The sequence below is a fragment of the Selaginella moellendorffii genome, unplaced genomic scaffold (genome assembly GCF_000143415.4).
Source record: "Selaginella moellendorffii unplaced genomic scaffold, v1.0 SELMOscaffold_69, whole genome shotgun sequence".
In the NCBI taxonomy this organism is placed as follows: domain Eukaryota; kingdom Viridiplantae; phylum Streptophyta; class Lycopodiopsida; order Selaginellales; family Selaginellaceae; genus Selaginella; species Selaginella moellendorffii.
This window is the reverse complement of record NW_003314330.1, coordinates 907860-916627: the sequence shown is the minus strand read 5'-3', so window position 1 is coordinate 916627 and position 8768 is coordinate 907860. Positions and strand designations below refer to the sequence as shown.

General features: G+C 42.6%; 3 protein-coding genes and 1 non-coding gene across 5 annotated transcripts; all 4 read right to left on the bottom strand.

Moving 5' to 3' along the window:
* Window positions 1–1435: 1435 nt before the first annotated feature.
* On the bottom strand, window positions 1436–3442 carry LOC9653611 (acetyl-CoA acetyltransferase, cytosolic 1). The gene is made up of 8 exons (XM_002985620.2): window positions 3232–3442; window positions 3065–3171; window positions 2856–2922; window positions 2544–2791; window positions 2335–2478; window positions 2076–2258; window positions 1893–2003; window positions 1436–1826 (listed from the first exon to the last, which is right to left on the bottom strand). Exons 1-8 carry the CDS (start codon window positions 3407–3409, stop codon window positions 1563–1565), a joined length of 1302 nt encoding a protein of 433 aa, XP_002985666.1. The 5' UTR covers window positions 3410–3442; the 3' UTR covers window positions 1436–1562.
* A 25-nt stretch (window positions 3443–3467) lies between these two features.
* Window positions 3468–4380, bottom strand: LOC9653610 (agamous-like MADS-box protein AGL62). Its single transcript, XM_002985619.2, has one exon. The coding sequence runs from the start codon at window positions 4106–4108 to the stop codon at window positions 3491–3493; it is 618 nt and encodes a 205-aa protein (XP_002985665.1). The 5' UTR covers window positions 4109–4380; the 3' UTR covers window positions 3468–3490.
* A 42-nt stretch (window positions 4381–4422) lies between these two features.
* TRNAW-CCA lies at window positions 4423–4494 on the bottom strand. Its single transcript has one exon. It is a non-coding gene; the product is annotated as a tRNA-Trp (tRNA).
* A 2466-nt stretch (window positions 4495–6960) lies between these two features.
* On the bottom strand, window positions 6961–8566 carry LOC9640110 (transcription initiation factor TFIID subunit 14b). Of its 2 annotated transcripts, none has more exons than XM_024659656.1 (6): window positions 8415–8566; window positions 8055–8198; window positions 7913–8001; window positions 7631–7852; window positions 7391–7575; window positions 6961–7335 (listed from the first exon to the last, which is right to left on the bottom strand). In XM_024659656.1, the coding sequence occupies exons 1-6, from the start codon at window positions 8526–8528 to the stop codon at window positions 7139–7141; spliced, it is 951 nt and encodes a 316-aa protein (XP_024515424.1). In that variant the 5' UTR covers window positions 8529–8566; the 3' UTR covers window positions 6961–7138. The 2 variants fall into 2 exon arrangements, with proteins under 2 accessions (XP_024515424.1, XP_002985664.2); XM_002985618.2 differs by having other exon boundaries at window positions 8055–8275; window positions 8415–8528.
* Between the last annotated feature and the right edge of the window lie 202 nt (window positions 8567–8768).

Here is an 8768-nt window from a genome sequence, read left to right as displayed (position 1 = left end):
ATTCTTTGACAATTTATGCTTTGAGACCTCACAAATCAGAGTGGAAAAGGGAAGAAAGCTTTTTCCCCATAAGAAGAAGAAGAAACAAGAGATTTATTCCTTATTTACAAACTTAAGAGAGTATTCTTAAAATCTCTTTCCTCTCCCTCCCAGCTTCCAAGAAAATACTAAAGTTCAAATCATTTTTCACTCCATACCTTTGGCACTGAGGCGCAAGTGAAACTTTTGGCCATAATAGTGGTAGAGTATGGGCCAGAACATATCCTCTCCAAGAGCTTTATAGACCTTTTCCACTCTAGTTCTTACCTGTAAAGATCATAATGGGTTTTCCTTTGTAGGTCTTGCAGCTTAGAAACAAGAAAAAAACTGTCATTCTCCTAGAAAATGAGAGATAAAACTAAGTTGGGAAATTTACTCTCCAATCCTCCCATAAAGGAGGAGCTGCAAAGACACTATATAGAGCTATCAAATCCTTTCTTAGACATATATCCTATAGACTAATGTTAAATATTTTTTGCAAAAAATATTTAATATTAAACATTATATTATAAAAGAACTAAAGAAATTTTATAAAAGTTTAGTATAAGAAAATCTTGATTAGATTGAAGAATATTCTAATACTATTTATTATACCGTTAATTTCATTTAACAATTGCTAGTCTTGCTCACAAGTTTGAGGATTTCTTTTCTGATATTTTTATGTATAACTTTTTCTTTCACATTGAAAGACATGGAAAGTGTGTAATATATGTTAAATATTTAATATAGAAAAAATATTTTTGGTTCTTTTATTAAATCTAAAACATTCTATGTTATAATAACACACAAAGTGGTATTATATGTGGGAAGTCACCTAATGTGGCTTCAAAGAAGCTAGTCAATAGGAAAAGGTTTGGCATCTTGTCTTAAAATGAATTTTGCTTCACTAGTGCATAGTAGGCAACTCTAGTTTTATAAGGGAGCCACTTGGGAAATGGAAAGGCCATGATACTCACCTTTTCACGTTTGAAAGAATTTCGCTTAAATTCTTTGCATTGTACTAGTTTAGACATTAGGGAATGTATATCCATATATTAAAAGGAGATGAGCATATAATAAAATTTGTTCTAAAATCTATTTTTACATCAAAGCTTTAATTTTATTCTAAGAAAGGGTTCAAGGTTTAGGTTTAGGCTTCTTGTCAGATACCAAATAACCTATAATAAATGTTGCTAACTTTGAACCATGACAAAAAGATGCATCTAGAACACTTGTTAAAATGGTTTTTCCCACGGAGAAGATGTTTCTTATGTGGTGATCTGTGTGCTCACTTGTGCTCTTAACACCAATGGGGTTGACTGGCATAATGCCCTAGTTGTAAACAGACTGCAAAAACTAATATTCAGACTACCACCGAGAGTGTGTTTCACTTCTTCTAAGGTAATTATCTCCTCTCTATCCTCAGACCCATCTGTTTCGCTTAATATTCATTTCTGTTTAATAATCCAACAAGGCTGTGCAACTAGATGATGTGTGATCCAGCTTTTCTCTTTCCTCTCCTTTTGCTTCTTTCATGACCTTGGCTATTCACTTGATGCACTTTTGGCCTGCTTGTCTCCCACCACCTGCTGTGTCCTCTCCACCACAATGGCTGAGGCTCCACCACCGCCATTGCACACAGCTGCAACACCAACCTGCTTGTCCCTGCTCCTCAGATTGTTTATGAGCGACACCATGATCCTGGCTCCGGACGCACCAATCGGATGGCCCAATGCAACAGCGCCGCCGGAAACGTTCACATCGTCGTTAGAGATCCCGAGCAGCTTGCAGTTGGCCAAAGTCACAACCTGTAGACACAGCAAAGCAAGAAGGAAAGAGCACTTTGATATTATCAAGACTGAGGAGAAACTTACAGAGAATGCCTCGTTAATCTCGAACAAGTCAACGTCGTTGAGCTTCCGACGTGCATGTGCTAGAGCTCGAGGAATTGCCACGGCCGGACTGGTTGGAAACTTTTCTGGAGGCTGACGAAGAAGAAAAGAACACGAAGGCTGCCTCAGCACTGGAAACAGCACATCTTTTTACTAGTTGCGTACCTGAGCTGCGTCCGCAAAGCCCCGGATGGTAGCAATCACCGGCAGCTTGTTCTTCTCCGCGAACTCTGCGGAGGCCAGCAAAAGCGCCGCCGCTCCATCGCTTATTTTCGACGAGTTGGCAGCAGTTACCGATCCATCGGTCTTGAAGACCGGGAGAAGCTCCCGCATTTTATCCGGATCAAACTAGCATCAAACAAATAGAACAACCGTCATCTTGAAACACATACGATGAACGAATGAATTGAGAAGAGAAAAATACCCGGGAGCACTCTTCATCGATACTGACTAGCACGGGTTCCTTCCCTTTCTTACCAGCAATGATAATTGGCGTCACTTCCGCGCTCGCGGTTCCTGCTTCTCGAGCCGATATGGCACGCTCGTAGCTCACGATAGCGTGAACATCCTGGTAAAACAAGTTTTAGACAAGACACCAAGAAAAATGAAAAAGAGAAAGATTAGACGGCAAACCTGTTCTTCCCTTGAGATTCCCATTTCCTGAGCGCAAGATTCAGCATAAGTTCCCATCGCGTTGTTCGTGAAGGCATCACGGAGACCGTCACAAAACATGCTGTCCTTTACAGTCAAATCTCCCATGAGCTTCTTTGAAGGATTCTGGCGCGGAAGAAGAAATGGAGCATTCGACATGCTTTCCATTCCGCCAGCCACGACGAGCTCATTTGTTCCCAGTGCGATGCTCTGAGCAGCTAGCATCACCGCTGTCGAAAACGAAGCCAACACTTGTTCACAAACTGTAACAAAGATAAGAAAACTACTCCAAACCTTTCATGCCGGAAGCACAAACTTTGTTCACAGTTGTGCAAATGGTCTTCGCTGAAAGCCCAGCACCCTGCAAAAAATCACAGACGAGAACCTGTCAGCGAGAGAAAGAAACTTGGATCTCCAGTTCGATCATCACAACCATAATTTGCATCAAGACGAGCGAGAATTATGATCGTGAAGAGTGAAAGAGAAATACAGGATGAACGGACAAGAGCAGCTTGGCGTGCCGGCGCTTGGCCAAGTCCGGAGCTCAGCACATTTCCCATGTACACCTCTTGCACTTGCTTTGGATCGATCTTACTCTCTTCCACAACGGCTGCAAACAAATCAAACACTCACAAGTTCTGTGCCGGACTGAAAGAATTTCCCAGCATACCTTTGATGGCCGCTGCGCCGAGCTCCCACGCTCTGAGAGGCGAGAGCAATCCCTGGAAGGCGCCAATTGGGGTCCGCTTGGCAGCTACCACCACCACATTCTCCAGGCGCTTGGCCGCGTGCTGCAAGCTCGATTCGGCCTGCGCGGAGAAGCGGCGGCAGCAACCTAGGCGCCCCATTCCCCACTACAAACTAAGAACAAACTAAGAACCCTAAATTCCAACAATGTAACAAATGTACACAAGTTAGAATCCTCTTATCTACAATTCCTTGCTTTTCTCACACAAATCATCTGGAATTGGAGCTACTAGCAGAGAGAGCTGATGCATTTCATGGGTTTGCTCGTGCTGGAAGTTGTGATCGCCTAAGAAATGCGATGGCAATTGATAGGACACGAGCGATGCCTGGATTTGCAAGAACTTGGCGCGCTCAATCACAACCCTGTACATGGCTTCCAGCGACTCGGCATGCTGCTTGAGCTCTTCGATTCCCATGCCACTCACATCTTCCTCCCACCACTGCAATCCACGCCCTCCTCCCGCGAACTCCCTTTGCAAGATGGTGTGCTTCTCAGTCTCATTCTCCAGCTCCTGGAGCAATTCGTTGTACTGCTTCTCTAGCTGCCGGATCTTCTCGATCTTCTCGCAATTGATCTGCACGGGGCGCTTGAGCGTCTTGTCAATCACGTAGTCGATGCAGGGATGCCCGAAAGAGAAGGCTTTGCCAGCCTGCGAGAAGACGATGATCCCAACCTCGGAGCCACAGAGTATGGAGAGCTCGCTGGCCTTCTTGATGAGACCCATGCGACGCTTGGAGAAGCAAACCTGCCTGGCGCTGCGATTCTCGATCTTCTTGATCTCGATCTTGGCCCGGCCCATCTCAAGATCGATGAGAGAAGTGATTGGATCACAGCGCAGAAACAAATCCTCGAATTCGAGGCCGCCGCCAATGCCAAAGAATCGCTCCAAATTCGCCCAAAATCACCGCTCACTGCTACCGACACGTGGCAGTAGCTTCCACACTTGGCTTCCATTTTGGCTATGGCGCACATTGCTAAATTGGAAGAGATTTCCTTGCGATTCTCGGTTTGGGGGTGAAAAGCGTCAGGGCAAAATAGCAAATCCAAAGGGGTAAAAGAATTTCACTTTTGTTTTGCTTACAAAGGTATAAAGTCAATCTTAAGCATTTTTAGTGAACCCGGCGTGACTCGAACACGCAGCCTTCTGATCTGGAGTCAGACGCGCTACCATTGCGCCACGGATCCCTTGCTTCGGCTAACTTCACGCCAGGTTTATAAGTTGTGCATCACCAGGGAAATGAAGATCTAGCATTTTGGAAGTAGGATCATCCTACAATTGGCAGTACTGTTTCATAATAGCTGATTTTGTAGAATTATTTTTGGCAGTTCATATCATAACTTAAATACTCTAAAAAGGAGGAGCTAGAAAACTTTTAGTGCCTGCAATTGAAGTTGCTACGAAAATGATAGGAAGCAAACCTAGTTAATATAAGGCATGGTGAAGATTTATCAAACTCAGCTTGAGTCACAATCTTTGAACAATTTACCTTCCATAAAATTATGAAACCCGTTCTAACTGATACATTTTGGCTTTGTAATGTGAAACTTTTATCATCACTCCTTTAAGCTAAATTGAGTCAAGCTAACCCTGTTTAGAAAACTTAGTTTCATTGCTTCCCCATGATCTACATTAACTCAGTTGTTTCAGAGTTGGCTAAGGTGATGATTTTGCCTCTGTTGCAGCATAGCAGAGTCTACCACCTCCATACAACTTCAGTTAGCTGTAGTTCTTCACTTGTGATTACCTCTAGTTGCTTAGTATTTATAGAGCAGGTTTTTTATTAAATTTATCAAGCAGATCTATGTTCTTTCTTTTCTCACACCATATTGGAGTGTTAGTTTAGATCATAGCTCCTCCTTTTAGTTCCTTCTTAAGCCATACAATGTCATTAAATTATGATGCAGCTATATCATAAGGAGAAGAATATTTAGAGTGTTGTTGATTGTATGTATCTAAAGCTATTTTTGGCCCATCTCTCATGAATAAATATTGGAAGTAACAAGATCATAAAGCATTAGGAATCACTGGACGAGTACACACCAAAGTCTATTAAAGTCACTTGGATTTATCCAAGAGTTCCAAAGTAAATTAGAGCAATACTGGCAAGATAGAAAAACAAGACATCGAAAGTTCTGAGGAGTATCTAAGCCACTTTTAAGAAGTTCTCAATCAAATTATTTGAAGTTAAAAGTAAAACTTAATAATGGTATTGATGATCATCTCAAAGTAACTATAGTTCAAATACAATCTTGAAAAACTTTTGAGTAGATAGTTCCTGAGGTTCTAAACTGGACAAAGTCTTTTCTTATTACAAAAGGTTCTTGGAAAGTGTGTGCCTTAAGAATATGAACACATGATCATCAATCCAATTAAGAGTAATTGTCAAAGCAGTGTGCTAAAGGATCACTATTTTCACATGCAAGGTGCTAAACTAGTACGACTCTGATGAATTCCAACTTCATTCTGAGTCATCGCATGTTGCTAGTATGGCTGAGGATCACAATAATATGATTGGCATCCTATATCGTTAAGCTGTTAGCAGCCTGCTGTACTTGATTGTATGTACACTTTCTGACATCGTGTTGTAGGAGTTGTCTCCATTTGTGGAGAATTCAGGTTCAACTATAGGAGGTAAGTAAGAAGCAACATGTTACAGCTCTGCGTAGCACAAAAGCAAAGTATGTGGCATTAACAGCAATGACATAAGAGGCTTTTTTACTACATAAAAATCTTTTATCCATCAGCTTTATTCCTATAGAGCCTATAGTAATCTTTGCCGCAACAATTGCACTCACAAAGGAAGTGAGGCATCATGGCAAAAGGAAGCACATTCAAACAATGTGCACATGTTGCAAAATCCAGTGGTTTAACAAAAACCATGCTCAAGAAGGAACTCTAAAGGTTCATTTCTACAAACAGATTGAACATTTTCTTAGCATAGGCCACATTCCCAAATCATCGTTACAATCTGGGAGTTCTTCCTCTGAAAAACTCCTAGATTGCTTTCAAGATTGATATGGGTTCTACTAGCTAACTAGAGCTAACTAGGAGCCTAGAGTGTGATGATGATTTATGAACATGGCCTCTACTAAAGGTTTAGTAAAATTGTCTGTGCTCTGTTTGTGGCTTAGAAGAAAATAAACTTTTAAAGTTCCCTCCCGAACATGGTCCCGTATGAAGTGAAACTTCGTTCGAACGTCGTTTCCTTTTGTGAGTGCAAGTTGTCCCAGAAGATTGGTGTAGGCTCTATAGGAATAAAGTTAATGGACAAAAGTTTTTTGCATAGAACTACTACCGTGTATTGTGAGTTTCCATAATAAAACACACACTCACCTCAATAGTCAAAACTGAAATCCTCATCTCCAAAATATCTCCAAAGTATCACTGATTACCACGCCCGGAAAGGGATCCAAGATAACCATCACTTGCCTTCACTGATGCAAGCTATGGAGGCAGGAAAACTCCTCGAGGAAGGACGCTCTTGCCCTCAACCTTTAATTTAAATTGACCACTGGATTTTCAACATGCGCACATGTGAAGACCTGGAAGAAGCACAAGTTTTTTCGGCTCCATCATATCTCTTATCCCTTTAATCAAAACTTCCAACTCCTTGTGAGCCATTTTAGCTGAAATGATAGGATGCAAACATCTTAGCAATTCTATTGCATTAAACAGCAAACTCCAGTCCAGTAACAACAATGTTTGAAAGATATTGTAATTCCGGGACCTGTTCTTAAGCCTCTCGAGAGCACTGATACATTTTCCGAGGAGAGTAGCTAGAACTTTTACCACGGGCTAAGTCGAACTATAATGCTGTTTGGAAAACATCTAAGGAGCGCTCGGCTTGAGTTTCATTGCTTCAGAATCAAGCATACTTTTCAACTTCGCGATCTCTTTTTGTACCTGTTGTCGAGCCCCCATGATCGACGTTAACTCATCCGTTTCCGAGTACTTGCCAAACCACTGGCCGAGCTGATGATCTTTGGTGTCTCCTCGTTTCCTCTCGTTTGAGATTTCTAGAGCACCTAGAAAGAAAAGCATAGAGAATAGATAAGAACTACGAAACCATCACTGCCTTACCCGACGAGACATTGAGCTCGCCTGGCGAGCCATTCACATGAACTGCCGGGAGGTTTTTCACCCTCGAGTAGAACGCTTCCGTCGGCTCTTGGAACACCAGCTCGTCATACGACTCCACAACCACAGGCTTTTTCGTGCTCTGTGGAGCATTGTCATCTTCGTGGTACAACTTCAAGTGGTGAAACCTGGTGGAAGAGGTTTCTTTTGAGACGAATGTTAAATCTGGTGGAAGGAACTTACAGCTCGAGCGTCTTCTCAGCCGCATCTTTTTGGAAAAACACCGTCATGCTGATCTCAAACTCCCCCCATCCCGATTCGCTTAGCTCAAATGGAGCTGATTCCACAACTCGAGTTGGATTGTTAAAGCTCGGGTGTAGCTGAAACACCACTTTGCTGATAATTGGTCCTAAGTCTTCATTGGTGGCACTACGGATGTACACGGTCCATTTATGAGAATGCAAGCTAGAAAAGAAAAAGCACAAAAAAGTTAGGAAAAAAAAAAAAAAAAACGTGACTTCTTACTCGTCTGCTTTCTTCCCCAGCCAGAAAGATATGGTACCATACGCTATTGGAACTGATAATTCCACATTCTTCACTCTCTTGATAGGATTCTATGGAGGAAAACCGGAAGTTAGATCGATTGATAGAACTTATCGAACTTTACCTTCTTCTCTTGGTCCTCGAGAAGCCGAGCAGTCTTGGCTCTTTGCAAGCGCTGGATGGCACTAACCTCCGTTTGCTCAATGCCAAATCGCTTCCCCACAACAGTCTGAGGCATTTTCCCTCTCAGTGCCACAATCTCGTTTATCTGCAATGGAAGAGACCACTTAAAAGAAGCCGCATTCACAAAACCTCCCTCTCAAGACCGAGGAGCTCTCAAAAACTCTGCAAAAAGAGAGCAAATGCATCAATGTTTAGACCCTCTACACGCTAGCGTTAGATCGAAATGGATCAAAATTGGATCGAGACAAGAAAACCTCGCAAAAGAAACTCCTTTTTTTTTTTGTGCTTGGCGATTACAAACCTCCTCAGCTGTTAGATCCGCAAGGCGCCGCTTCCTCTTGGTCGTGGACGCCGCTGTGGGAGGAGGCGCCGCCACGGGACCCGCCTCGATCGCGCCCGTGTCACCGGAAGCCATCTCCCAACCCTACACTGCTTATATATCCCACTGCCCTGCGAGCCCTAACCCTAAATATTTCCGGATAAAGCGAGACGTGGCGAGAGAATAGAGGTACTTTATCCCTTTGGCTCTACCCTTGTGGATATTCTCTAAGGTTCTTTCTTAATCTTTCGATCAAGATTTTGGGCTGTTGTCCTCGATCGGTCCAAGCAAGAGCGAGATGATTCGCGAGCTCTTGGCTGATTGTTTTACGATTTT